Raw genomic sequence first — 27,171 nt, forward strand, 5'->3', positions numbered from 1 at the left:
AACAAGAAAATGAACACATGAGTTGGAGTAGTATATGGGTTTCACATATAACAATGTATACGTATGTTGTGGGATTTGGTGCCAATATAACACTGTTTTGATTTGAGACATGATCATACTAACTTTTGTTGAAATATGTCTTGTTTCATGAACCAAAACAGCTGGTCTTAAGTGGTGTATCTTCTTCAAACAGTTATCTTGAACTTTGACTTCTCTAGTCTTCATACTTAACCATCACACATTAATATCTCCTTAGTTAATGAACATTTTGACTTATACAGTAAACTGGCTCCACCTTACTCATGTCTTTTCTCGAGTTTAATAGCCTCTAATGAGTTCTATCTGAGGTTAGTACCAGTTTAGATACTAAACCATTATAGCCGACATAATAAAAATTATATTCGTCGCGTAGCATCTACGTTTCTTGCTTGATTCGACAATATCAATGTTAAAACACTTATTTTTATTATTCAGAATACTAAATTTACATGCAAGAAAATCCGTATATTATTCCAAATAGTTACATGAAACAGATAAGCAATTGCGATCTCTCAAAAGTGCATCAATGTTTGTTCCAACTTTTAGTGGTACCTTTGGGTTCAAATTATTGTGGATTTTCCATATACACTTATGAAAGACTTTTGCAGTGACCTCCAATAATTTGATCTCTTTAACAAGACTTCTCCAAAGCCACCTTTCCCTATCATTTTGGTTGAAGCTCTTTTGGGATAGTAATCATAATAAATAACTAATGGGTCATTTGTCTTTATTCCTATACTGAACTTAAATTGGACATAGCTGGTGCATGGAAGCAGAAGTAATTACAAAATATAGACATTATTTTTTTTAATTTTTATTGACTCTACAAGTTAATGAGTGCAATCCAAATCCATCATGTTAATGATCTCTTGTACATCAACAAGGAGTTGTCTTAATGTGTAATTTCTTATCAAATGTTACAATCAGTACTTCGTTCAACTTTTCTTTGATTGCACAGAAACGATATATGTCAATCAAACTCTCCTGTAATATCGTCAACTTTGCACTTAAACATCTTCCAAAATAAGACATCAATTTTGGTGAAGAGACAAATTATTATGTCCTTGAATTATCACCTATCCGGCCCCCATAATTTTTAAAAAAGAAATTGGATAGAGTCACTCCCAACTTTTGGATTCTTTCACCAGTTGAGGTAAGATTAGATATGTTCTCCTTTCACTAAGATTCACATAAGTCTAAAGATTCACGACAAGAGACAACTCTATTCTATTTACCCACAAGCTTAGTCATGTACAAACTTGACATGATTGATTAGTGCATGTATACTGAGTAAACAAGTATGTCCGTACATATAGTATGAACAAATCGGCTTAATATTTATATTTGCAAACAAAATTAATACAAATTTGACATAAATTGAAAGACTCCCAGCAAACAATCATTTATATTTTTAGCAGAAAAAACAATCATTTATATATATCTAACAACATTTTTTTTATATCTAACAACATTTGCTCATGAACTAAAATGAAAATATATTACTTTAGTACATATGAATAAAACCATGGTAGTGTGGGCTCCAGCCTAAGCATCTCTTGACTGACTTAATAATCACTCCCTAAACTGCCAAATGTCATCCATATTCCACATGGGATCTTGTGTGACGTTCTCGTACGCTTCCGCCACGTGGCATTCTGTTGATATGTCTGAATTTCCCGTGTAATAGTATTCCTCCATCCCAGGAATATATCCGGTGAGTTCTTGAGAAGCATTGCCTTCATGGTTAAACATCGAATCATCGATGACTGTGTTGTGATCCGTAATGTGTTGAACTGTCGTGAGATCAGGCATGAAAGCAGAGCTCGAAGAAGAACCATCCATGTTGCTCAAACACGGGTTCTGACACGAGAAGTCTGTATATGTCTGTGTGCTCATGGACTCGAATGATTGAGTAGGAAGAAGAAGAGAGTTATTGCTATTATTGTTGTTGTTGTTTTGGGGACAAGTATAAGTAGTGGACGAGTTCTGCTCCATCTTCTCGATCAATCTAGGGACCCAGAAACTACGAACAGCGTCAAAGAACTTGTCGCTATTAGATTCGATGTTGAGCTGTCGAGCTTGCTTCTGAACTCTCGTTCTCCAATAGTTCTTGATCTCGTTGTCCGTTCTTCCTGGCAAGTACTGTGCAATCTTGGACCACCTTAATCAAGACACAAGTTAATAGATTATGTTTAATGGTCGGGAACTTTTTTGGTAATATAAAAACAAGGCTTGATGATGAGTTGGAGAGTGACGCACCTATTACCCCATTTAGAGTGGAGCTCAAGTATCAAAAGCTGTTCTTGGGGAGTTAGATTCCCACGCCTGATGTCAGGTTTCAAGTAATTCAACCATCTCAATCTACAACTTTTGCCGGTTCTCTTCAGCCCTGTTTTCAAGAGAGTGGTTATAGTAAAATTAAGAGTATCGAATATTAAATCAAAATAATTGTTTTAGTTAATTACCGGCACATTTGGCAGCGAGATTCCAACGGCCTTCACCGTTGTGGAGAATGTAAGTGGTGAGAAGAGTGTCTTCTTCAAGAGTCCAAGGGCCTCTTCTCAGCTCTGCTTCTTCACTTTCTTTGAAGCTCTTATTCTTCATTGAATTTTCCATACTAAACTATCAATTTTCCTTAGAAATGCTATTTATGTGTTCTATATTTTGTATTTGTAAGAACTATGCATGCATGACTGTATAGAAAGAAAGAGAAAAGATAAGAGGGGCTTTGAGAAGTGAAAGTGAATCCACATGTTCTTGGGAATTTATAAACTGGTGTCTGGTGGTATTGGAAAGTGTTCTTACTTGAGCCACCAGTCTGCTTTTTCCCAATGCAGAGTTTAACTGTCACACGTTTTCAACTTCATTTAAATATATTCCTTAATTAGCTTCTCGGTTTAACTCATAAAGGATACTCCATTGTTAAATAAAACGAAATTTAAAAGAAGAATACATTGACATATGTATTTAGTCGAGCATTTGTGTTAAAAAAAGGATTAGTCGAAATTATACTGTATTGGTGTTGGTGACGGATATTGGTGGTGTTTTTATGCAGTTAAAAATACTGTATTTCTGGAGCCACGTACCATATACTATTTACAAAACCCACTCTTATATATTTTAAGTCGTGGGATTTTAAAATTTTGAAGTGATTTTAGGGTGTTTGGATGAAGTTTCTTAGTTAAAAAAAATTAAAACTCAAATCTCATTGTTTTAGGTGATATTCTAGAATAGTTTAACAAAAATTACTTAAATCTCTGCAACTTATTAAAATCATCTAAAACTCCATTAAAAATCAAATCACATCAAATGTTAAATTAAATACATCCCCCTAATAAAGAAACATTGTAACATTTGAGTTATGTTATTTGTCATCACCATATAAATTAGTAGATTCATTAGAAAACAACTTAGTTCATCTAAACATATAATATACTTTTCATTAAACTCCATAAAATTAGTTATTAATGTACAAAAATATTATTTCTTCTTTCTTTAAATAGAAGATCAGATTCAAATATATATTTATTTTAATATCATTAAATTAAATTATATACTATACAAAAATACATGATATTTTAATTTCAAAATTTGCATTAAAAATATTGAAAACTTAATATTTTAATTTTGAAATTTGTATTAATTTTTTAAATCATTACAAATTACTAAAAAAAAATAAAGTCCCACATGTATAATCTTCTATCATTTAAAAAATATATATGAGTATGAAGCCTTATTGAATAAGTAATCATATTAAAATAAACTATATATGTAAATATCAATTAAATTTAATTATATATCATGTAAAATAGATAAAATGATTGTTTTTATTTATGTACTGTAAAATGATTATAAATATATAAGAGTGATTATTTTGATTTATGTGTTTGAGTCTATTTAATTTTATATTCAATTATTTATTATAAATTTATTTATTATATTATTTCATAAGATGTAAAAATAAGATAAACAATAATATAAAAGTAATTTGTATATACAATATTTATTCTGTGTAAAACGCGGATCTTAGATGTATATATAACGCATCAGAATATGATCTTGTAAAGATAAAGTAGCTACCTATAATTGCAATGAACTATATGTTTAATGAGAAGTATAGAATAATATAATGTATCGATGCAGTTTCATTTGATGATGGTAAAAGGAATCGGATTTGGTGACTGATTTAAATGGATTAGATGTTCACGTGGAAAGAATATATATCTGAAACCGGATCTTGGAAGAAGATGAAGATGTACAGTTCAAATTCTTAAATAAATTAACTTTACTGGAAAAGTTTACACTCATGATTAATGCAGTATTTCCTAACATTATGCCAAAGAATTTACTTAACTCTTACATTCCTTGCCTTGCCTTGTAATATAGAAATCGATTTTCGATATTACAATGATACATTTCCTCGAGTTTAAGATTAGGCCTAGTTTGTTATATCCCCTATGTTTTAAACTAACGGGTTTTCAGTTTTATAAATAAACTATTTTTGTAATTAACAATTTAATAAAACAGTATATTATATTTAACTAACAAAAATAGATAAATTTTTTAAAATAAATAATAATTTTTAATATGTACTTTTTTTGTAAACAGCATACTAATACTTTCAAGGTCCAATCACCAGTTTTGTATTGATATGTTTTGATAAACGGTATCATGACATAATGAATTTACAGAAATTCTTTCATTATAGGTTTCTGCATCAATGGTGTGAATGATAAAAAAGATAAAAGACAGCTAGTTTTGTTAATGCCAATTTCTAGAAGCCAGCTAATTATCCTGACTTTTGTCGAATAGCATATATCCTTCTGTTGCCCAAAAAAAGCATATATCCTTCAAACTTTGAATATTCAAAGAGTCCTCCTAAGTTTTCATTTGTCAGTAAACTTTTAAGCTCAGATTATATTCTAGGAGTATTAACTATTTTGTTAAACAATTAATAATTTTGGGAAAATAAGGAAAGGGTCGGTGTCGCTTTAAACTGAGAAGTCAAAAATGTCTATGTGCGTGTATTAAAATACTTCCTCCGTTTCGAATTATATGTCGTTTTGGAGCAAAATTTTCGTTTCAAAATAAATGTCGTTTTATGATTTTAATGCAAAATTTATTGACTTTTTAATCTAATTTATTTTTCTATTGGTTGAAATCTAATTAGGTGTACTGGTAATAATGTTTTTGTCTAGTAAATATACAAAATTAAATGTTTTATTAATCTGTGTGCCGAAGTCTAGAACGACAAATAAATTGAAACGGAGGGAGTATACGGTATGGATAATAATACCTGACTTACTGTTTAAACCAATCTTTTGAAGATGATATGATAACTCATTCCTAAAATGCAAAGCAAAGCCTAATGACCAGGGATAAAGAAAATAAAGTATGATTTGACATGTGTGTCAACATTACCATTTTACTAGACAATCAACAATACCATATTGATACTCCTATTACTGACAATAATTTTTGTCTATAGAATAGATGTATGGTTAAGAGTTCAATTTTAATCGGTTTGGTTTCTCAGTTTCTGGAAAAGTCCAGTTCTACAGTACTAATTGAAATCAACATGTTAAGTTTGGATTGTTTATCACAATATAAAAGTTCACCTTTTGAAAAACCTGACAATCGGTTCACCACAATGAACCTGAATCAAAACGAAAATTATCAAACCTTGGTTTGGTTAAGATGTATCAATCAATAGGATTGATTTGACCTAATTGATCTGAATCTGAAAAACTCGAGTTATACCCATAACAAGATGGCAACAAATGGGACAAATGTGTGAAAGAACAAGCGTGCAACAAGTTCTGTTGCAGAGTATCTGAAATAATCCTTTCTGAGATGGTTCTGTGGATATATTCCCCGTCTTCCACTAAACATGAAACTAAACGTATAGTAACTGATCAAAATATTTGCAGACATATACATACTGTATATGAAAGTGTATCTCGAGAGCATCAAGGGCATCATTCAAATGATGAAGATAGACATTCATCGACCATCTCCACAAGGTTTGGATTCTCTAGTGCAGCCGCCACACGCTCTTTGTCGTTTAGTTGTTTATTGACTGCATTTTTTCAGAGGAAGAAACCATAAGTTCTATTACCAAATTCACTTGTGCTCATGGACTTCAAACTAAATATGGATCTACTGCTTTTGGCGCATCATCAAGCGTTGTTTTATGAGAATCAACTGAAACTTGCTCTTTGTCACTCTACTACTATATGAAGGTCTATAAAAAAAAAAGACGCAGACAAAAGGATAAAGAAAAATGAGATACCTGCAGCCTCAGTTGCATGAGTACCGGGGGCTACCCTTATATCAATCTGGCAAAAAAAAAAGAATAGTTCCAAAGTGATTGAGCCAAAATTGCAAATGCTCAAAAGCTGTATTCTCTAACTCTTAACAATCATCATAACAAATAGCTTAGCACTCAAGCCAAAAAAAAAAAAAAACTCAGTATGCTAAAAAGAAGGTTGTACCTTGTAACGACGAGGAAGGCTTCTCATAAGCTTCACGCGGACACAGAGACCAATAATAGTTGCCATGCTACAATGTTCCACCGTTGGAGTGAACGTAACCCTATAAGAAAATGGCATCATCTCAGCACAAACTTGGCTCCAACTAAAATATCATTCTTTGTAACCAAACCTAACATGACTCTTGGAATCATCAACTTCAACAGAATCTTCTGTAAGGACTTTGAGTTGTTCCAGAGAGTAAGGATGCTCTGGATCTTTTATATCTCTTATATGATGTTCCGAACAATATGTTAAGTTTAAAAACTCAAAAAAATAATGATCCCTATATACATAATAAGCTTTGCAAAGGATATCGAAAACTTCGAGATGATCGATTGCATCTACCGAGAGCTCATTGGTACTGCTGCTGGAATCGGCACGAACATCACGACGATGTTTTATCTCGTACACGATCGGGTTCTCGTTGATTAATCCATTAACCATTTTCTTCCTTCCCTCTCTGCCAACAAAAAAAAAAACAAGTTCCAATTGAGAATTGAAAAACCCTAACGAGACAAACACAAGTATTATTAGGAATCGATCAGGGAAGCTTAACGCAAAATGACTTCAATTCGATTAGAGAGAGAGGAGCGCTGGTGGAAGACGAAGACAAATTAAGCTGTTCATTTGATAATTTTATATGGACCGGACCTGATGATAGAAAGTTGAAGTTGGGCCAGGCCCATTTAACTTGAGTTTCCAGAAGAGTCACGTGGGCTTCTTTGTAGATAGACACGTCATCACAACGTGCTTTCTTCTTCTTTCTCTATGTATCTCTCTAAAATGATCAAAACTGTAGTCAACTCAAAACTCAATCGGAAGAAGGAAGGAAGAAAAACAATGGCGGAAGAGAAGAAAAACGGGAAGAAGCAGGTGATGGTGGCGATCGACGAAAGCGATTGCAGCAAACACGCTCTCCGATGGACGCTCGCGTATCTCAAAGACAGCCTCGCCGATTCCGATATCATCCTCTTCACCGCTCAGCCTCAGCTCGATCTCAGCTCCGTCTACGCTTCCTCTTACGGCGCCGCTCGTTAGTATCTCTTCCTTCTCTCTTAGCAATCCGATCTCGGCGATTTTTATTTGTTGTTTACTTTTTTTTTTTATGAACCTATCGGATACACACACACGCACGTGCCGTGCACATGCTAGTGTTGAAAAAAGTGTTTCTCTTCCTGTTTTTGCAGCGATAGAGCTGATAAACTCAATGCAGCAGAACTACAAAAACGCAGCGTTGAATCGGATTGATGAAGGGACCAAGATTTGCGCTGAGAGCGGGGTTTGTATTTTAGATCTCTTTGTTTTGTTTGTATAGAGGTCACATTAATAATATCTGGCTTGTGTTGTTTAATAGGTTACTACACCAAAGAAGGTGATGGAGTTTGGAAACCCTAAAGAAGCGATCTGTGATGCTGTTGAGAAGCTTGGTGTTGATTTGCTTATCGTTGGGAGCCATGGTAAAGGGGCACTAGAAAGGTTTGTTTGTTTGTGTATATAAGAACATTAAGATGATTCTTGAAATGTTTTTTAAAGATTTTGGAAGATGATGATAATGTGTTTGTGTGGACAGGACTTTCCTTGGGAGTGTTAGCAATTACTGTGTTAACAAGGCTAAGTGCCCTGTTCTTGTGGTGAGGACTAAGGCTTGAGGACCCTTCCCTCAGACAATGTTCAAGAACTGTATGTGTGTTGTGTAAAACATATTGAGAATAATGCTTTGCTTGTATACTACTATGTTTGAAGAAACTTTGTGAAAGCAAATAAATATATTATTAGTTTGATTGATAACGAGCTTTGCTGTGCTCTTCTCTTTGTTCCAATGTTTAGTTTTTAAGACGGTAACAATCAAATGCTAATAAACTCAGCTTCCGCCGAAGATCTTGTTAAGTGTAGCTGCTAGTCTCACCCCTCCCTGTGCTAAGCGCTGATACACTATTGGCAGGCGTGAGTAAAAGTATTCATCTGCGAAGAGGACATTGTTAGCTTCTTTACTTTGTGAATCATCAATAGTTTTGTTTGGTGGAATATTTACCTTCTAGAGTATCTCCATCCGTTACTCCTTTATATGCCCAGTCACAAGCTGCTTTGATTCCCTCGGATGCATAGCTGCAGAAGAAAGCAAGCGAAAGCTGAGATCTGGTTTCTTGCTTACTTGAAGGAGGTACTGTAATAATGTTTGTATCTGACTTACATGTCTGGGCATGCTGTCTTCCTTGTGCAACTCTCCCACCTACTGACTTGATCTGCCCATTCTGTCTGCATTTTGTTGAATAATGTGATCAACAGAGTAAGAAACGCCTTGAACTATGCAGATAAAGATCGGAGTACCGTGATATTCTTGTTGATTGCATCCACCATGCCATCTAGCTCGGAGTTATAAAAATCTGCTTCAGCGGTCTGGATAATACTGGAATCCCAAATCTGTGTGAATCTAAAGCGTCAGAACTTTGCAATATGATATCTGATGTCCAAGTTTTACAGGCGTTTGTCAAAAGTTTGTTTTTGTTTTTGTTTTCTTACATGGTGAAGGTTAGCTTTTCTCGTGTACCAATGCACTTCGATGGTGTTCCCTCCTTTGTCCGAAGCAAAACTCACATGTAGAGGCTGCATATTTTGTAACTATGCTATTTAGACACACACCCCAGATACCAAACTGTGGTTATCTGGATCGAGTTTATGGTTTATACCTGATGGATATCACCCATGAAATGAGACAGGAAGAGCAGGGCCTCTGTTAAGTTGTCTGAAAACAAAAAAAGAAAAAGGAAGAGAAAACATGTGAGGGAGATGGGAGATGAGGGAACTGGTGTGGATAAGTTTCGAAGGTACATTGTGGCGTCGATGCAGCTGCAGTGTTGTAACTAAGAAGCTGTGTGGTGTAATTGTAGATGGCTCCTGCAACGCATCTTCCGTTCACTCCATCTTCGTCCTTGCAGTCCCCTTTAAGACCCCAAAAACAAACAAAGCCCCATAAGAAAATGTGGTTGAAGATCCTCTCACTTTTGTATATTGATGATTATGGAAAAAAAAAGAACTCTCACTATTGTATTGGTAGGAACAAACATCAGGTGTGTTGATGTAATGAAGAGGAGAAGACCAATGGTATCTGAACTTGACACGATCAGCCCAATCACACAAGCTTGACAGGTCTCCTTGTGCAGATTCAGGTAACAGCTCTTTCACTGCCTTTGCTGCAGTTTCATCCAACCTAGCCTGCTCTTCTCCCTTACTTATTAGTTAATATTTTGATATTCAACCGAAAGATGAAGACTATAAACAAATCAAGAACCTGAGCGATTCTGCAGGTGATGGTGTGGCCTTCAATACCCCAGCCATGGACGTTAGGTGCTGAGTAAAGAAACAAAGCAGTGATGATCATCACTACATGTAATAAACATGTTTGGTTTGCCATTTAAGAGTTCTTTGAAATGTACTTTTGTTTCTTAGGAGATGGTGGAGTTTTTCATTTGGCTCTTGTAGGTTATATGGTGATGAAGAATGGAGACGTATAAGGAAGTGAATCCGCAGATCTTTATGGAGGAAAGATCAAAGATGTGTGTATTGGTGTGAAAAGCTTGTTAAGGTCAAAGTGAAAAAATGGTATATTATATTTTGGTAGATATGGAATCTTTTTTTTTCTGTTGAGGAAATGAATCCTGTGTGAAACCAGATTGGTTGTCCGGGAAACAAATGTTACTCCCTCCCTTCCTAAACGATAATTGTTTTAGAAAAAAAAATATTTTTAAAAGACAGTTGTTTTATGTTTTCAATGAAAAAAATGTAAACTTTAAGAAAATTAATTGATTTTATTAGTTTACTACTGGTTAAAAGTTATTGAAAATTAAAAATTACAAAACATAATAAATTTATTATAGTGATTTAATACGTTTTCTTAATATGTGTAAAAACACTAAAAAGACTATCTTTTAAAAACAGAAGGAGTATTTCTTATTTTTTAGTTATCTATCCAATCTGTGTCATTAATGTAATCATATTCTTTACAGAATATATCATTCATTTATCTAAATATACTATATGAAAATTACCTTTTTTGGTTTTTAAATAAAGAAGGGTTATACATGATTACATGAATGTTACGGCTCCTAAATTGTAACAAAAAAAATCAATTAAACCAGTTTTGTTATACTCCATAAAGCTCAGTTAAACCAATTTGGTTATTTAAATATCGGTTAGGCAAATTGAAACTGGTCAGTTAAACCAATTAGCTTTTTCAAACTGAAACCAATTTTCACAACAAGAACAAGCTTTTCCCGAACTAAAAAAAAAGTTCCTCTCACACCAAACCTAACCACCCAATCATACATTTGTCAAAATTGTCACTCCAAAAAAAAGAAAAAAAAGAATTCGCATCTGAGATGCTTCAGTTCACCTTTACGGCGGTTCCAGCTATGCCTATGACGGCATCACCTCCCAATCTACTTAAACGGCCGGTGATGTTCCCTTATTCGTCAAGGCGATCCCTTAATTTACCTCTCCGGAGCTCAAAAACCATCAAACCCCTCGCAATTCTCGATCTCAATGGTGGCAAAGGGTAAATTTGCATCTCTAAATTGTGTATTAAAATCCAGAGTTTCTTGGAAGATCGATCAGAATTGCGATATATAACAACAAGGCCACATTGTAAAAATATTATTTCTGATGCAAAAAAGTGTTGGTTTTTGCAAAGAATGAGCGGGTTCCACGAGGTAGAGCTCAAAGTTCGTGATTACGAATTGGATCAGTTTGGTGTTGTCAACAATGCTGTCTACGCTAACTACTGCCAACACGGTAACAATGTTGCTTGCTTGCTTCTTTCGAACAACATGTTATTATGTCAACAAGTGTGTATTGCTTTCAGAATTCGTGTCTGCATGTTCAAAGTTATGAGCCTAGTTTTCGTTTTAGAGTCTTGATCATGCAGCTTTATCTGCCCATATTTGGTGTTGATTTTGCTAGGAAGTCCATAGTCCTATTCTTTGAGCTATGTCCATTTCACATTTTCAGCAACGGTCCATATAATTACCTGAGAAATCTAACATATAGTTCTGTATCTCAAAATGGACGATTGAATTGATGATTCCTAATTTCCTATTCTTACCAACTCTTGATTCTTATGTACATCTTTTCTTACTGAAGCCCGACACGAGTTTCTGGAGAGTATCGGTATCAACTGTGATGAAGTCGCACGCTCTGGCCAAGCCTTAGCCCTTTCTGAGTTGTCTATTAAGTTCCTTGCTCCTTTACGCGTAATCTCCTTTCCTCTTCTTCCTCCTTGGAACATTCCTCAACATTTTGTATGTTAACTCATTTTCATTTGCTTTTGAGCACCAGAGCGGAGACAGGTTTGTGGTGAAAGCGAGGGTGTCGGGGTTATCTGCTGCGCGTATTTACTTTGATCATTTCATCTTCAAACTTCCAAATCTAGAGGTTAGCTTCTTCTCATTTAAGCCCCTTTTTTATTTGTTGATTTGTTAAAAAATGTTGTCTACTGATATGGAATCATTTGATATATGGGATACACGAACAAAATCAGCCTGTATTAGAGGCAACAGGTGTAGCTGTGTGGCTTGACAACAATTACCGTCCTGTTCGTATCCCTCCTCACATCCGCTCTAAATTTGTTCTGTTCCAACGGCAAGAAGACGCTGTCTGATTTCTGCCACCCCCACATTCTCATCATGATCTTACTGTATTCCAATGAGCCCAGTTAATGTTATTGAATGTGCCCCTAATCCTATATATGAAAATATAAATGTATATTTCCTGAGCTGCATACTTGGATGTGAAAGAAAAAAAATATGCAACCTTGAAAGAAAATGCAAAACAGTACAAAAATACAGTTAAAACATCCAAATAGTACACACAAAACTTGAACATGAATAGTGTGAAATTCAAGTGAAAACAAGAGCTGTCTTGGACAGTGAAGTAGAATACAAATGTAGATTATATTGCAGGAGATGACGCATGATTGCGCAAATGTTAATTATAATTACTTCACTCATAGAGTAGAATATAGTTTTAGAGTTACATTACACGGCGCCAACTGATCAACTAACTTAAATAATAATTTTGGTATTAATAGCCTAATTAATAGGGCCAAACCGAACCAGTACATAGTCAACGTCAACGATACAAGATCCAATTTAACTTGCGTAGATCGTAGGCCTGGGCACGGATCGGATATTCGGGTTTTTGAAGGTATTTGTGATTTGCTTCGAATGTTACGGATATCTGATTTTTCGATTTGCTTTGCTTCGGAAAAATACGGATATTCGGAAAAACGGATATACGGAAAATAAATAGATATTTGCGGATATTCGCGGATACTTCGGATCTCTCATTTGTTTTGATTAATACAAATAATCTTAAAAATTTGATACAAATTTGTTTTGTAAAATATATTTTTTGCATGATATAAAAGATAAAAATTAAAAAAAGCAATGAATATTCATATTTTGTAAATTTTTAAACTTAGTTAAAATTATAATAACACAAAACTTAAAAAAAAATTATAATTATCGTAAATATTTTCTCTTCCTTTTATGTAATACTTTTATATAAGTAATAATATGAATAGAATCTATCAAATAATATATTAGAATAATAATTATATAATTTTATACATTTAAAACTTTAAATATAATCAAAATATACATGTATTTATATATTGACGGATCGGATCGGATATTCGCTTCCCAAAATTTTAATATTTGTGATTTGCTTCGATTTTGACGGATATTGAATTTTAGTATTTGCTTTGCTTCGAAAGCTTACGGATATTCGGAATTTTCGAATCGAATAGCAACGGATAACGAATCGAATCAAATTTAACGGATAAAATGCCCAGCCCTAGTAGATCGTACGGTTCTCGTTCGCTCTCACGAATCACATCTATTAACTAACGGCCTGGATCATAACAGGAAGAAACACAACTGCATCATGGATCTCCTCCTCCTCCTCGCAACCACCACATCCTTCGCCGAGATCCGCAAATCCGAGATCCGATCCGATGACCGGCCCATCATCCCCCTGGACGAATTCGGATTCACACACACAGGCCGGCTCGAGCTCGACGCCTCCAAAATCTCCCTCTCCAACACCAACCCGGACCTCGACCTCTCCAAGGTCGGCTTCTTCCTCTGCACGCGCGACGCCTGGGGGCACGTGATCCAGCAGCTCGAGGAAAAAGAGATCACGTGCGCCCTCCAGTCGGATCTCGTCAAGCACGTGTTCACCTTCAACAGACTCAACAAGAACACCTCCTTCTCAACCGTCTTCACCGAGAACGACGCCGATCAGTACTCCCTCGTCTTCTCCAACTGCCTCCAGAATGTCAAAGTCACCATGGACGTCAGATCCGCCATGTACAACCTCGAAGGTAGGAAGAACGGCGGCTCCGGGCGAGATGGTCTTTCTTGAAGCCTTACTTGCAGGACAAGGAAAAAAAAGTGCTGATGATCGTCATACCACTCCAGGTCGTAGCCAACTTCGCCCAGGTCGTTATCGACGAGACGGGACCCTACGGGCAAGACTGGGTCACTTGGAAACAGATCTTTTTGCTTGTCGACGTCGTCTGCTGCTGCGCCGTTTTGTTTCCCATTGTGTGGTCTATCAAGAACTTGCGCGAGGCGGCCAAGACTGACGGGAAGGCGGCTGTGAACTTGGTGAAGTTGACTCTGTTTAGGCACTACTATATTGTGGTGATCTGTTATATATATTTTACTCGCGTCGTCGTGTATGCGTTGGAGACTATTACCTCTTACAAGTATATGTGGACTAGTGTTGTTGCCAGCGAGTTGGCTACCTTGGGGTTTTATCTTTTCACTGGGTATAAGTTCAGGCCTGAGGTGCATAACCCTTACTTTGTTGTTGATGATGATGAAGAAGAGGCTGCTGCTGAGGCGTTGAAGCTCGAAGACGAGTTTGAATTGTAAGAAAGCATGGGGTGATTGAGAAGTAAATCAGATCATTATATGGCTTGTTTTTTTTTTGTCTTTTTAAATTTTGTTAGAATGCAATACCTGGTTTTGTTTTAGTTTGTGTTGTTAAGAAACTTATGTAGAACCTGATGAATGTCTTTACCATTGCATAGTATAATTTTGTATTAATGGTAACGTAAAACGCTTAGTGCTTTATACTTATACTGAGTTTTTATATTGCATTACGTTACATACGCCTCTTAGTTTTACCAGTAGCTTTAGGGATCTTGTTAATGACTTTAGAGTTGAACTTGTCAAAGAGCTTCTTCATGTTCTTCCCGCTTTTACTTGCTGCATAGTTCAGCTCTTCTTCGTATAGCTCATACAGCATTGGTATCGTCTCCAGTCCCACAAATACTTCACCAATAAAATCATAAAAACATTTTTTGTAAATTATTTTAATGTCTGAACATAGATAAAATCATAAAGACTCACCTATGTATAACAGAGTTAGAGAGCTGAAATAGTTTCCAACGACTGATAACATCCAAAGTGAAACAACGGCCTGAAACAGAACGTGTCACACGAGTTTTTAATCCAAAAAATCTTGAGTTGAAATTAATATTCTTTTTAAAAAGATTAAGATGTATATATTGATCTTTATACCAAAACTAGGAGTCTGAAGTCTGTTCCACTTGAAACATCATACAGTTTGATGATGAACCAGTTTATCTTATCGAACAAGACTCTCCAAGTTGATTCCGAGATCTTTAGGTCGTCGATACTTGGTGGTTGCCTGCACGACACGTCGTGTTCTTTGAGTGCCTTGGTTTCATAAAAAAATGTTAAACTTTTTTTCGTACCGCTTGATTAGTTGCGAAGAGCCAATGTAAGACCAGATAAAGAATATGAAGATGGAGATCAATAGAATCTGGCAGAGGAAAGTGATGAAAGGATACTCAACCACTTCGAATAAGAACCATATCAATGTGAAAACCGCCAAGATTGTTCCTGATTCTTTCTTGTTTCTCCAGAACATTATATCAGCAACTGCCAACATCTCAAGAGAAATATTGGTCAGATAGGATGATTTAAAGAACAAAGATGTATAGTAATAAAGTAAGAAAGATATGTATGTTGTTACAGTGTCCTCCTCCTAGGTTGTGGTACAGAGATCTTCGTCTTCTTGATGAAGATGCTCCATGTTCATTTCTTTCGGCCATAATTATTTTGGTTTTGCGTTTTATAATAAACAACAGTAACCTTTTTGTTAGCTAAACTCTAAGATTTTCAGAGGTCTTTATAGATATGGATAAGAAAGGATTTATTCTTGGATTCATAAAGAAGAAAAGCTATTTGAGATTTAGGAAAGGTATGGCTTTAGCATGTTGCAAAGTCTCATCTTTGTTTAAACTTTAAACCCTTTCTCATGCAAGTGTATATTCCAAGTTTAGTCTAGGAACACTGGGCCTAACAGATTAGCACCAAACCGTTATGACTTACGAGCCCTGATTGTTGGCATTAGGCCTAAGCGTTCAGTTTTTAGTTCGAAGATGTTTTTTCGATTTTCAAATTTTCAATTCTAAAGATATAGAAACCGTTAGAAACATCACTAAAATTTTTAAATGTAGAAAAAATATTTTTTTGTTTAGAAACATCACTAAAATATAAAGTAAAAATATTTTAACCAATTAAACAAAATACTATTAGCTACAGTTTTTACTAAAATTAAAAGTTACCAAAAAATGAAAACATCTTATACATTGAAATATACAAAACTTCTTAAAACATCAAGAGGAATATAAAATTTATTCGGTTATTTATGAACATTGGTTTGGTTTTGGATCTATTTTTCAGTTCGGTTCTTGTTCATTTTCGGTTTATATTTTAGGTCTATACGCCCAAGCCTGTTAGCATCCTAGATGAGGAGGTTTAAGAGAGAAGCTGAGAACAGTCCAAGTTTCAGATACGGCGACATACATATAAGCCAACAATACATCTAACGATACAAAGAGTTTATATGAACAAATTATAACAACAACAACAACAACATTTTTATATGGTTTATACCCCAACAGTAAGTTATGTTTGTTTAAACCTTGTCGAAATCGGTGTTCTGCTGCTGCTTTGGAGCATCTGCAGAAGGAGCAGCAGCAGTCATACCAATCCCATCGTCATGATGCTTCTCCCATCCACCAGTGTCAGCCTTGGAATGAGCCAAGAGGTACAAAACGGTCGCAATCAAAGACATGAGAGTCAGAGCAGCTCCAGCAGCGAACACACCAACGGGTAAGACCGCACACGAAAGCGTTTTGCCTTCTTGGTACACGCCTTTGCTTTTGGTGTGGTAAGCGTTCTTCGCCGATCCAGCTAACAAACACGCCTCCGCACCTAGAAAGCTTACCCTGCAAAAAAAGAAAGAAACTCAAGATCTGTGGAATCAAGTTTTCTCTTGGGTCAGATTCAAAGTTCGATTCTTTAGAATAAAGTTTGAGTCTTTTTACCAGGAGACGACGAAGAAGACGATGGCGCAGACGGTGTAAGAAGCGCCGGTGACGAGACCCTTTCCGCAGCAGAGACACTTGGTGACGCCGTTAACCACCGCTTGGCTGACGAGGAGCAGCACGAACGCGGACATGCCGTACACCGTCGAGGCGGCTGTTCCGTACTTGCAGAAGGTCTGGTCGTCGTACTGGTCGGGCGCTATTAGAGCCTGTGCATAAGAGATAAGAAGAAATGATTTTAATCGAAAAAAATAGAAAGAAAGAGAGAGAGTGAAAGAGAAGAGTACGGTGCTACGGCGTCGTTCGGCGCCGAAGGCGAATACGAAGGCAAGGAGGTGAAGGGAAGTGACGACGGCGAGGATGGGAACGGAAACCGCCATTGATTTCGTTCTCTGCTCTCTCTCTCTCTTCTCTCTCTTTTCTTTAGAGCCTTTTTTGTCTCTTTAGTGCTTTAGTCAAGTGCGAAGAGACAGACACTAAAGTGTCTTGATATTTGTTTTTTCCTTTTTTCGATTTTTAACATTAATACTAGATCATGACCCGCCCGGTCGGGCGGGTTTTTATTATTTTGTAAGCGCGGATTGAATAAGAACCTCTAAATTGTTGAAAATTGTGTTTGATCAGTTTGAGATGAAAAATCTACTAACCATGGCGATAATCGAGATGAATTTGTGATATGAACCGATGTTCAAAAATAATTTTTTTAACAAAATATTATTATGGCATCTATTTAAATAAATTTCAAATGTTAAATCGATTCTATTAAAAAAATATTTGATATTAGTTGGTTCATTGATTTTTATACCTTACGTATGTGTCTAATTAATCTATATAATATTATTATATATGTCTAGTTAATATTATTATTCAGATCCGTGCATATACACATAATTTTCAATTTTATTAATATCTCTAAATTAAGATAAAATAAGTAATCAAACATTTGTTAAACTTTTGGGTTTTTATAGAATGAACATTTAGGCTGGCAAAAAATTATGATGAATATTTATAATTGACTACTATATAATTGAAAACTTATATCAGAGCTTTTTCTTATATTTTATATTATATTAAGAAATATACCTTCTCAAAATTTATATGTATTTCTAAGGTTCTGTATTAAATTCAATTTTAATAAAATTAGACATTATGTAAAATACAGGTAAATAGAATCTACATAAATATTTGTACATTATATACATTATGTACAACCCGAGGAAACTTTTAAAATTGTAGTAGTCGTATGCAACTATGCAGCAATTTAATAATGAAAAGATGGAGTTACTAATTTTATGCACATGAATATATTTCAAATCTTTTAACTAACGTTTTGACCATTTATTTCCTAAACCAATCAAAATATAAGGGAGGGCTTATTAATGAATGCATGTGAATATAACTTTGTAAAAAAGTGTATTTAATTTAAATCTTACAAAACAGTAGTTAGGTCCAACAAAATGTTTCTGTTTTAATAAGATAGATTTGGACTGAGAGCAAATCGTATCATAGTATATTAGTATTTTGTTTAACATTATAAAGTTTTTTATATATACTCAAAATAATTAAATATTTTATTTTATTTTTATGTTAATGGAATAATAAAAATAAAATTAAAAGTTTGACAATTGCACAAATAGTACTTAAAATAAAAACCAATTTTTAATTTTAGAATAAAACTTAATATGAGATGGAGAGTGTAATATATTTCAAAAAAATTTGTAAGAAATATTTTAATATCTAATATTTCTAACTTTTTAATATTTTTTGATATTTTGATTAGAGTATGAATATAAAATATATTATTAGATTATAGTGAATATTTCAAAAGAAAAAGAAAAGCTGAAATTGTACACCAAGATTTCATATTTAATAAATTATCTTATAATATGAATTTCTGAAACTTTTAAGATATTTATTCAAAATATTAACATTTTCGTTTATATTTAATAGATTAAATATAAATAGAATTTGTTTTGATACACTAATGATTATTGATCTTAATTGTTTGAGTGTCTCCATCATTGCTAGCTCATCCTTTCAATGTCATTTTGGAAGAAATAAGTAATCATCCAAAGAAGACGCCCATTTGTAATTTGCTGAGTTATTAATCTTAGCTCATCCTTTCAATGTCATTTTGGAAGAAATAAGTAATCATCCAAAGAAGACGCCCATTGTAATTTGCTGAGTTATTAATCTTACAAGTTACAATTGTGGAGTAAATACAAAAATGCAGCAATCAGAAGAAATTTCTAAAAAGATTCTTCAGGTCGTTCTAGGCAGGAGGAGCCTCTCCCTTTTGACAAAGATCAATATGTTCTGCCGGAATAGCTGGATCACCGCTAAGTTGTCGGCCCCACTCTGTCCTTTTACCGGTGATACCAAGTCCCGGTTACCCATTAGAATATCTTTAAGATACTAGCCCGTGTTAAGTACAGACCCATTGGGCTTCCAAACTAGATTTTTTTTTGTCAGCTCGAAAACCATATTTTTCACGGCTGAATGTTTTGTTGAAGATGATACTCATCTTAAATCGAGCAAAGCCACCCTTCAAGAGTCAAGAGTCAAGAGTCGACAATACTCAAATCTCATATCATTGACATACTTGACTTCATCAATATTTTGTACTCTCCAGAGCTAATTGTTTTCTTCTCATCAGGGACCGCGAGAAAAGCTTTTCTTGGATTAGGAATTACAAAATTCTTCTAGATTAAAAAAAAAAAATTCTTCTGGATTATTGATTTGAAAATATATCATCATTATTTTCGTATGATATATATAACGGTAGGTCACATGTAAGAGATATTTCGTATTCGTAAATTTCTATATTTACTAAAACTAGAGATGTTATGATAATTTATAGATTATAACTACTGAGAGCATCTCCAATGTAAAACTCTATTTTTTCTCCAAAATGGAATAAAAGTGAATATGGAGTAAAATTGCTCCAACCCTACTCCATTTTTCACTCGATAATGAAGTCATGAACAAACAAAAAATAGATTACTCCATTTATGAGTAAAAAATAGTTTACTCCATATTCATTTTTACTCTATTTTGGAGTAAAAAATGGAGTTGGGTTGGAGATGCACCGAAGGAACACAGTTTTGTGAACATATGCATTTGCAACGAATGATGTAAGAATTCATATGGACAAAAACATAGTTGGATTTTTTTTTTGAACTGGACATAGTTGGATTTTAGCAAAAACATACAATAGTTGGATTTTAGCAAAAACAAAAGAAGAAAAAGAAAATAGTTGGTGTTGCTATTCTCAGGGGTTGCAAAGTTGTTTTTTAGTGGGTATGTAAATTATTACGTGGTTTTTTCTCGTGCATTATTTTCCGATAGATTTTCTATAACTGAATTTGCATGCTTAACTCTTTCTTTAGGCAAGTAACAAAGAGACAACTGCTACGTAGTTAAATCAAATATTAATAAAAAATTCATGTAGGGGTGGGCATTTTACCCGATACCCGAAGTGGCACCCGAATCCGACCCGAAAAACCCGAACCAAAATCCGAACCGAAGTAGCAAAATACCCGAACGGATATTAAGTTAGGAGAGATTGGATATCCGAACCCGAACGGGTAATACCCGAACCCGAATGGATATCCGAAGATAACCGAATATATGTATATTTACCTTTATTTTTCTAGTTTACATTTCTCATTTTATTTAAAATATTTATATTGATGTTACACATACTTTAAGATCATATAGAATACATATAATTATGAAGAAAATAATTTGATATTCATTTAAAATACATGTCAAACTTTTTGTTTCATGTATTAACAAAAGTTATATCCAAAGTTTCAAAACAATAGCCAAATTAATATTTTTATTTTTGAAATGTTATTTCCAAATATATTAATCATTCAATCTATAAAAAATAGAAAAATCAGTTGACTGAAATCTATATTTTTAAATATAAAAAACTTAAGAAATTGAAAATTTTATTTTTATTGTTTCTAAAATCTAAATATCCGAACCCGATCCGAAATAACCGAATCCGAACTAAAAATATCCGAACCCGACCCGAAGTATAGAAATACCCGAACGGGTTCTATATCCCTATACCGAAATACCCGAAAATCCGAAATACCCGATCCGAACCCGAACGGGTACCCGAACGCCCACCCCTAAATTCATGAACTATATTTTCAAAACAAATCATAACAATATATTTTAGTAACGTTATTAAAATTGGCAAACAATATTACGTCCAAGTTTGTATTTTGTAGAAATACCATACTTATTGTTTTGTCATTTTCTGATGAAAATGAGTTAATAAAAACTAATTTATTTATATTATAGAAAAATTGATATAATTATTCATAAATATGTCATTGACCAATACTTTATGCCTAATTTAGCATTAAGGCAACATAGAATATTTTGTAGAACTTTTACTCAAATTTAAAAATTTGATATCTACAAGGACATCTTAAAATTTACTTAAAATAATAAGATACCTATAACTGGTTTGTCAACATATTCAGATGTTTAGTAAAAAAAACATATTCAGGTGAAATATTTCATTTCTATATCTATAATATTTGAATACGATATATAGCCATTTTATGATATAGTCAATTTTAAGAGTAAATATTAATAATAAAAATACTTATTTTGTATTTTCCATTAAATTTATGATGAATAACAGAGCATTTATTACTTGGTCATAGCCTTAAGATAAGTTGCATATAATGGACGGTTTAAATTTAGTCAAATTAAAAACATTTGACTAATTTGCGGTACGAACATTGGTGATCCAAAAAGTTAAACATAAATGGAATCTCAAAATATATGATACGCTCAAGAATCTGAAAAATAACTTTTGAAAAATAGAATTTCAACATTATTGTACATACATATTAATGCATGTTTTACATTTGCATAATAAATAAAAAAGTACAAAGTCTCTGAACCTCTCATTTAAATCTTCTCCTATCCTTCACACCGATAAAACACATGTCATGCAAAAATATCGTCGATCCAATCCAGGTTCTGATCTGAATCATCATCCAAATGATTGACTCCTTCTATAGCCTCCCTTGGATTTGCGGCTTCTATATTTTGATGCTGGCTTGTAGCCGGGGTGAAGGCAAGATCATGGTTGATGCAACTAGCCAGCAAAGGAACATCTCTCTGAAAAGAATCATAGTTTTCCAACCATGCGTCCAAGTCCATCTCGCTCATATCAGTATCAAATGAAACCAGATCTTCAATCGGAATATCATTACCTTCCTCGTAAGGAACCAACTCTATCTCGTTCGTATTATTTGCAGGAGGAGCTACATTGTCCAACGCAGCAAAACTTGTTTCACTAGGACCCAAACCCACTTGGGTTCTATTGGTTTCAGAAACAGTCATATCTTCAAGAATAGCATAATCCGCCTCAGCAAAAATCCAATCCCAATCCATTTGGTTTATATCGGTTTCAGGTGGGGTTTCAATATGACTTGTTTCACCAGACACCAAACCCAAATGGTTTGATTTAGTTAAAATCGTATCTTGAGAAAAACCATGATTTTCTCCTAGAGAAACCGTACCCATTTGGTTCATATCTAGTGGGTTCCTATTGGTTTCAAGAACATAGCTAGATGGCTGAGAAGGGTTAGGATTAATACAAATCTGAGCAGATTCCTTTTGGAATGCATCTAAACTAGATGCACCAACACTTGAACCTGAAAGCACATGAGAGATATGAATACTTAAACTACTATTGCTATTTGGTAGAAGGAATAACATTGTAAGATGGGTCATTATTTGTGGCTGAAGGAACATAATTAAAGTTTATGTATAATTTTATTTTAATAATGTTACCGAAAAGTGAGTGACTATGCAGACCCGATGTTTCTTCTAGATGAAACTTTGGCATTTTGCCCTTCCTCTCAGCAGCAGATCTTTCAAATGAATCTGCATTTAATCAAAAGTAACAATATTGACACAAACATGATATAAAGTTATAGAACTGTGAAAAGTAACCATGTAGCAAAAGAACACTTACATTGGACAGTAGATGATGAGGAACATTTTTTTCTTCTCAGGGAATACCACATTGAGTTACTTTCGATGATATTCTTCATTAAGTTAGAAGCTTTGAAAGGATACACATAATCTGAAGGATAATGAAATGTTTTATCCGTCGATTTCCATTCATTCCTCGTTAATGTATTGCTAATTCTCTCAACTTGAAATTTGTATTTCTAAAACAATTACAGAATAAAATGATATATAAAAACAGTCGAACAATATTATATGTTGAAGAATAGATGCATATATACGTACCTGAAGATGGCTAGCAACTTGGCGTTGAGACAAGTTTGAGTCATTCATGATCTCTAATATGGGTTTGGGACGAGACTCTGCAAGATGACGAGTGTAAGAAAAAAATAAAAATAAAGGAAAACTGGTCAAAAATGAAACATAATCGTTACCTTTTTCACCCAAGATGGATATAGCAGCTAAAAACTTCATGTGACGGTCACGAGTCCATACATTTTTGCGTCTCTCAACATTTTCTATGCTTCTTCCGTTTCGGTACATTTCAGAAGATGTGAATGTTTTGTTGAGTGGTCGTCTTCCTAGCAAAGATGACTGACTTGATCCCTGCCTCCTTATGTGGTCTCTGAAAGCTTGGATCTGCCTCATACTTTCTTCCACAACGTTCTCTCGTTTTTCAGCTACGTTGATTTTCTCCCACTCTTGCCTTTTATTAGGTACCACATGTTGCAACATGTTGTCGATGTCATTTTCAGAAATTGGCTTCTTCAGACAAAAACAGGCTCTTTTTGTCAAAAGATCTGATGCTTCCTTAATGTTTATCTCTGTACCAATCACTTTAGCAAATATATAAGAGTTAGATTCATTTGTTCAAGAAACAAAAATGGAAAGAGTAAATAAAATAAGAATTTGTTAAATTTACTTACGTATAAGAGGAATTTCTTTGTTGTGCATGGCAGTGAGAAAATAATTTGAGTCGGTCAGCTCAACGTTGGCTATAACAAGTCCAATATCTTTTTGTTTTCCGATAACCGATATAGCCTCGCTTGCTCCATTCACACTCATAACATCTAAAATATAAATTGATGTACAATGCAACAAATGGTAAAATGTACCATATCCAATGAAGGTTTTTTGAATAATATGGATCCATTAATATGTGAATGAAAAATTATCAATCCCTTATAGATTATTTGAGACGTGATTTTGCCATATGTCATTTTCACAATCATTTTCATAAAAATAATATGATATGACTATTAAAATTGATGACATAGCTTATAACTTAATATGACAGGTAAAACTATATTTAATGTTAATTTATATTTTTATTAAAAATTTTAAACATGGTAATAACTCATATATTATATTTAATATTGATTTATATTTTTGATTTATTTTAGAATACGGTAATAACTCATATATCATCATTAAAATAAATACATATTCAAATATAACATTACATGTTTCGAAATATCAATTAGTTCTGTATCTTTGAATTATACAATTTTATTAGTAAAATTTTCAAAAAATGTATACAATTTTTTAGAAAATTATAAAATTTTAATCGTAAAATCACTGTTTAATTTTAATTTTTGATGATTATGCAATTTTATAAAATTGTATTTTAATATATTTGATTAAAATAAACATATATAAAAATCTATCTAAGATTATAATTCTAAATATATACATGCATATTTTTAAATATAAATTAAAATGAAAAATTATTTTTATCTTAATTTTATGTTTAATTAAACCAAATTATATTAAAATATTTATAAGAAAAAATAAAATCTACAATATTATTAAAATTTTATTTTTAAATATAATTTAAATTTATCTGTTAAAATAATTTAAATTTAAATATTTTTACTACACATGGTTTAAGAAAACACCTAATACTAAGTAAATGATTAAAACAATGAAATTTTAGAGAATAGTTGTTTTTACCTTTATGTGATATTTGTTTAAGCATTGAAATGAGAGATGAGACTGATATAGCATCGTGGTCGATTAGCAGAATAACACCAGTGCTTTCAGGAATAATGTTTTTGGTCAAATTCACCATGTTTTCAGCCATTTCTTGAGAGAATTTGCTTAGAATATATGAGACTTTTAAATGTATATGGAGTTGTTAGTGAAATATATGACAAATGAATATATAGAAGAAGAATAGGAAAGTGGACCCAACAAGATCATAAATTTCGTCGACAAAAAAAAAATCATAAATTGCAAAAAACAATCAAACAATAAACTTTTAAACTTTTTAATCCAAATATATTTAATTTTATAATTCAACCCCTAAAATATATATTAAAATAGAAAGTATCTAGGTTAAAAGACAATTTCACGAAAAGTTTGTCTCGATGGTGAATTTTGTTTTAATAGTAATAACTAATTATTCCTTTTTACTTACATTGAATTAGATTTTAAAAATTTGGAAATAATGTAATTCATTTGACTGTCATAATTTTAGAATATTATAATTTAATATTTATCGTCTTAGCAATATCGATATATAGCTATATCATTACTATATTTTAAAATATTTTGACCCGCAATTAGTCATATACTCTTAATATAATACTTAGGAGAGTTATTAATTATTGTTGACCTATTAAACATATAGTTAGTTTACGTATGATAGTTTTTCATAAAACCATTAACAACATAAAAACATCAACAAAGATAGAATTTTATCTATAAGATTTACTTAAAATTTTAAATAATAATTTCTTTCGATGGAGTGAAAATATAAATTATTTGAGTTCTTCTGTAAGTACAAAATTGCAATAATTTCAATAATTTAACTAATATTATATGATTTGTTATTAAAAATCAATAATAGTTCTGGTTTCAATTTATTTAAAATATACGAGGTTTCGAATGTATATAAGTTGTGAGTGAAAATTGACAAATGAATATATAGAAAAAAATAAGAAGTGGATCTAACAAAATAATAAATATATTTAACTTTATAATTTGAACTTTTAAATATATATAAATACAAAAAGCATCTAAGTTAAAAGACAAATTTTTGAAAAGCTTTTCTCGATAGTCAATTTTATTTTAATAGTTATAAAATGAATGTACAATTAGCTTTTTCTTACTAACATTTAATTAAACAAAGTTTTTGCAAATAGTATAACTCATTTGACTGTCATAGTTTCAGAATATTTATAATTTACATTAATCAAACTTAGCAATATCGATATATAGTTAAATTGTTACTTTATTTAAAATATTTTTGACCAGCAAATATATTGGTCATATATTTTTAATATAATATTTAGGAGATTTATTAATTATTTTTGACCTAGTAATCACATATTTAATTTTTTTAAACATCAACACTGAAATTTTATCTTAAAGATTTATTTAAAATATAAATAATACTTTTTCGGTGGAGTGTAAATGTAAATTCTATATGGATTGTTTTGCAAGTATAAAAACTGTTATTTTAAATAATTTAATAAAAATACTACATAATTTGTAATTTAAAGTCAATAATAGTTTTGGTATTGATTTGCTTTACAATTTCATTTCATCACTGCCATATTTTGATTGATCGACTTTTATTAAAATAAGGTGAAATATATCACTAGTCAGCTTTTTTTTAACTCAAGGCTCTTAAATTCAAAAGAATGAAAATAGTAAATAGGAATAAAATTCATTTTTATATGCATGGCTTGATGGAAGCTAAAAATTACTATAAAGTTGTTAATTACTGAATTAAGATTGTGATGTTGACGTGTTGTACAATGTATAATGGTGACACAACCAACATCAACACATTTTCCCAACCCAAACCCAGATGATTAGAAATAATGAAAGCTAACTAAGCCCAAACCCGCTAATTTAAAGGGACTAGGCGTGTGTTCGAGCACATGTTTAAGCCTGCAGGTCATGATCCAGATGCGGGGCATATTTACATTGGTTATCGAAAACCTTTCGGTTAGAGATATACAAAAAGAAAGCTCAACACTTCTACTATGTAATTAACAAAAACAATCATCTGAATAACCGGAGAATGCTCATCGAAGTCTCAGAATAAGCAATGTTCAAACAACCCCACTTATAGTGTCACAAAACACGCTCTTACGAATGCAAACATTATTCACTTCTCTTTTACCAATATGCTATTTGCCAAATCCTTTCGAATAG

At 32.9% G+C, this 27,171-nt stretch overlaps 8 protein-coding genes and 1 pseudogene across 10 annotated transcripts; 3 read left to right on the forward strand and 6 right to left on the reverse strand.

Annotated features, from left to right (window-relative positions):
- Nucleotides 1-1,390: 1,390 nt before the first annotated feature.
- Nucleotides 1,391-2,759, reverse strand: LOC130503490 (transcription factor MYB62-like). Its single transcript, XM_056998108.1, has 3 exons — nucleotides 2,505-2,759; nucleotides 2,299-2,428; nucleotides 1,391-2,200 (listed from the first exon to the last, which is right to left on the reverse strand). The coding sequence occupies exons 1-3, from the start codon at nucleotides 2,653-2,655 to the stop codon at nucleotides 1,612-1,614; spliced, it is 870 nt and encodes a 289-aa protein (XP_056854088.1). The 5' UTR covers nucleotides 2,656-2,759; the 3' UTR covers nucleotides 1,391-1,611.
- A 3,021-nt stretch (nucleotides 2,760-5,780) lies between these two features.
- LOC108828406 (protein AE7) lies at nucleotides 5,781-7,357 on the reverse strand. 3 transcript variants are annotated; one of them, XM_056998109.1, is made up of 6 exons: nucleotides 7,224-7,357; nucleotides 6,885-7,032; nucleotides 6,703-6,806; nucleotides 6,534-6,600; nucleotides 6,332-6,377; nucleotides 5,781-6,118 (listed from the first exon to the last, which is right to left on the reverse strand). In XM_056998109.1, exons 1-6 carry the CDS (start codon nucleotides 7,256-7,258, stop codon nucleotides 6,018-6,020), a joined length of 501 nt encoding a protein of 166 aa, XP_056854089.1. In that variant the 5' UTR covers nucleotides 7,259-7,357; the 3' UTR covers nucleotides 5,781-6,017. The 3 variants fall into 3 exon arrangements, with proteins under 3 accessions (XP_056854089.1, XP_018457593.1, XP_018457592.1); XM_018602091.2 differs by having other exon boundaries at nucleotides 6,703-7,032; XM_018602090.2 differs by having other exon boundaries at nucleotides 6,534-6,633; nucleotides 6,703-7,032.
- LOC130503491 (universal stress protein A-like protein) lies at nucleotides 7,341-8,360 on the forward strand. The gene is made up of 4 exons (XM_056998111.1): nucleotides 7,341-7,605; nucleotides 7,760-7,851; nucleotides 7,927-8,048; nucleotides 8,143-8,360. Exons 1-4 carry the CDS (start codon nucleotides 7,341-7,343, stop codon nucleotides 8,219-8,221), a joined length of 558 nt encoding a protein of 185 aa, XP_056854091.1. The 3' UTR covers nucleotides 8,222-8,360.
- Nucleotides 8,361-8,397: 37 nt separating this feature from the next.
- Nucleotides 8,398-10,089, reverse strand: LOC108828404 (endonuclease 2). The gene is made up of 9 exons (XM_018602088.2): nucleotides 9,862-10,089; nucleotides 9,614-9,785; nucleotides 9,402-9,512; nucleotides 9,260-9,315; nucleotides 9,093-9,176; nucleotides 8,901-8,993; nucleotides 8,764-8,828; nucleotides 8,605-8,678; nucleotides 8,398-8,534 (listed from the first exon to the last, which is right to left on the reverse strand). The coding sequence occupies exons 1-9, from the start codon at nucleotides 9,982-9,984 to the stop codon at nucleotides 8,434-8,436; spliced, it is 879 nt and encodes a 292-aa protein (XP_018457590.1). The 5' UTR covers nucleotides 9,985-10,089; the 3' UTR covers nucleotides 8,398-8,433.
- Nucleotides 10,090-10,842: 753 nt separating this feature from the next.
- LOC108823306 (acyl-acyl carrier protein thioesterase ATL3, chloroplastic) lies at nucleotides 10,843-12,339 on the forward strand. Its single transcript, XM_018596479.2, has 5 exons — nucleotides 10,843-11,124; nucleotides 11,260-11,360; nucleotides 11,709-11,818; nucleotides 11,904-11,999; nucleotides 12,106-12,339. Exons 1-5 carry the CDS (start codon nucleotides 10,949-10,951, stop codon nucleotides 12,223-12,225), a joined length of 603 nt encoding a protein of 200 aa, XP_018451981.1. The 5' UTR covers nucleotides 10,843-10,948; the 3' UTR covers nucleotides 12,226-12,339.
- A 1,004-nt stretch (nucleotides 12,340-13,343) lies between these two features.
- On the forward strand, nucleotides 13,344-14,713 carry LOC108823307 (protein CANDIDATE G-PROTEIN COUPLED RECEPTOR 7-like; annotated as a pseudogene).
- Nucleotides 14,635-15,795, reverse strand: LOC130503489 (reticulon-like protein B14). The gene is made up of 5 exons (XM_056998107.1): nucleotides 15,636-15,795; nucleotides 15,355-15,541; nucleotides 15,158-15,287; nucleotides 14,987-15,056; nucleotides 14,635-14,908 (listed from the first exon to the last, which is right to left on the reverse strand). The coding sequence occupies exons 1-5, from the start codon at nucleotides 15,712-15,714 to the stop codon at nucleotides 14,739-14,741; spliced, it is 636 nt and encodes a 211-aa protein (XP_056854087.1). The 5' UTR covers nucleotides 15,715-15,795; the 3' UTR covers nucleotides 14,635-14,738.
- Nucleotides 15,796-16,451: 656 nt separating this feature from the next.
- LOC130503492 (uncharacterized) lies at nucleotides 16,452-17,453 on the reverse strand. Its single transcript, XM_056998112.1, has 3 exons — nucleotides 17,283-17,453; nucleotides 16,996-17,204; nucleotides 16,452-16,896 (listed from the first exon to the last, which is right to left on the reverse strand). The coding sequence occupies exons 1-3, from the start codon at nucleotides 17,373-17,375 to the stop codon at nucleotides 16,584-16,586; spliced, it is 615 nt and encodes a 204-aa protein (XP_056854092.1). The 5' UTR covers nucleotides 17,376-17,453; the 3' UTR covers nucleotides 16,452-16,583.
- A 4,519-nt stretch (nucleotides 17,454-21,972) lies between these two features.
- Nucleotides 21,973-24,069, reverse strand: LOC130503493 (putative two-component response regulator-like APRR6). The gene is made up of 6 exons (XM_056998113.1): nucleotides 23,931-24,069; nucleotides 23,439-23,828; nucleotides 23,290-23,366; nucleotides 23,009-23,207; nucleotides 22,825-22,917; nucleotides 21,973-22,685 (listed from the first exon to the last, which is right to left on the reverse strand). Exons 1-6 carry the CDS (start codon nucleotides 24,067-24,069, stop codon nucleotides 21,973-21,975), a joined length of 1,611 nt encoding a protein of 536 aa, XP_056854093.1.
- Between the last annotated feature and the right edge of the window lie 3,102 nt (nucleotides 24,070-27,171).

Source organism: Raphanus sativus, unplaced genomic scaffold (genome assembly GCF_000801105.2).
Source record: "Raphanus sativus cultivar WK10039 unplaced genomic scaffold, ASM80110v3 Scaffold0978, whole genome shotgun sequence".
Lineage (NCBI taxonomy): Eukaryota > Viridiplantae > Streptophyta > Magnoliopsida > Brassicales > Brassicaceae > Raphanus > Raphanus sativus.

Bases quoted from the DNA above. Each gene is read 5' to 3' on its own strand.
- LOC108828406 (XM_018602090.2), bottom strand. From the start codon at position 7,258: ATGGGCCTGGCCCAACTTCAACTTTCTATCATCAG. The intron at 6,378-6,533 runs GTACAACCTTCT...TTTTTTTGCCAG, and splicing joins GCCTTCCTCGTCGTTACAAG to ATTGATATAAGGGTAGCCCC. The intron at 6,119-6,331 runs GTATCTCATTTT...GAAAAAATGCAG, and splicing joins TCATGCAACTGAGGCTGCAG to TCAATAAACAACTAAACGAC.
- LOC130503490 (XM_056998108.1), bottom strand. From the start codon at position 2,655: ATGGAAAATTCAATGAAGAATAAGAGCTTCAAAGAAAGTGAAGAAGCA. The intron at 2,429-2,504 runs GTAATTAACTAA...TCTTGAAAACAG, and splicing joins TCTCGCTGCCAAATGTGCCG to GGCTGAAGAGAACCGGCAAA. The intron at 2,201-2,298 runs GTGCGTCACTCT...GTCTTGATTAAG, and splicing joins CACTCTAAATGGGGTAATAG to GTGGTCCAAGATTGCACAGT.
- LOC130503489 (XM_056998107.1), bottom strand. From the start codon at position 15,714: ATGGCCGAAAGAAATGAACATGGAGCATCTTCATCAAGAAGACGAAGA. The intron at 15,057-15,157 runs GTATAAAGATCA...GTTCTGTTTCAG, and splicing joins ACTTCAGACTCCTAGTTTTG to GCCGTTGTTTCACTTTGGAT. The intron at 14,909-14,986 runs GTGAGTCTTTAT...TTATTGGTGAAG, and splicing joins TCTAACTCTGTTATACATAG to TATTTGTGGGACTGGAGACG.
- LOC130503493 (XM_056998113.1), bottom strand. From the start codon at position 24,069: ATGAGTGTGAATGGAGCAAGCGAGGCTATATCGGTTATCGGAAAACAA. The intron at 23,829-23,930 runs GTAAGTAAATTT...TGATTGGTACAG, and splicing joins CAAAGAAATTCCTCTTATAC to AGATAAACATTAAGGAAGCA. The intron at 23,208-23,289 runs GTACGTATATAT...TAATTGTTTTAG, and splicing joins AAGTTGCTAGCCATCTTCAG to AAATACAAATTTCAAGTTGA.
- LOC108828404 (XM_018602088.2), bottom strand. From the start codon at position 9,984: ATGGCAAACCAAACATGTTTATTACATGTAGTGATGATCATCACTGCT. The intron at 9,786-9,861 runs GTTCTTGATTTG...GGAGAAGAGCAG, and splicing joins TCACCTGCAGAATCGCTCAG to GCTAGGTTGGATGAAACTGC. The intron at 9,177-9,259 runs GTATAAACCATA...CAAAATATGCAG, and splicing joins TCATGGGTGATATCCATCAG to CCTCTACATGTGAGTTTTGC.
- LOC130503491 (XM_056998111.1), top strand. From the start codon at position 7,341: ATGTATCTCTCTAAAATGATCAAAACTGTAGTCAACTCAAAACTCAAT. The intron at 7,852-7,926 runs GTTTGTATTTTA...GTTGTTTAATAG, and splicing joins AGATTTGCGCTGAGAGCGGG to GTTACTACACCAAAGAAGGT. The intron at 8,049-8,142 runs GTTTGTTTGTTT...TTGTGTGGACAG, and splicing joins GGTAAAGGGGCACTAGAAAG to GACTTTCCTTGGGAGTGTTA.
- LOC130503492 (XM_056998112.1), bottom strand. From the start codon at position 17,375: ATGGCGGTTTCCGTTCCCATCCTCGCCGTCGTCACTTCCCTTCACCTC. The intron at 17,205-17,282 runs GTACTCTTCTCT...TCTTATGCACAG, and splicing joins CCGAACGACGCCGTAGCACC to GCTCTAATAGCGCCCGACCA. The intron at 16,897-16,995 runs GTAAAAAGACTC...CTTTTTTTGCAG, and splicing joins GTCTTCTTCGTCGTCTCCTG to GGTAAGCTTTCTAGGTGCGG.
- LOC108823306 (XM_018596479.2), top strand. From the start codon at position 10,949: ATGCTTCAGTTCACCTTTACGGCGGTTCCAGCTATGCCTATGACGGCA. The intron at 11,819-11,903 runs GTAATCTCCTTT...TTTGAGCACCAG, and splicing joins AGTTCCTTGCTCCTTTACGC to AGCGGAGACAGGTTTGTGGT. The intron at 12,000-12,105 runs GTTAGCTTCTTC...GAACAAAATCAG, and splicing joins TCAAACTTCCAAATCTAGAG to CCTGTATTAGAGGCAACAGG.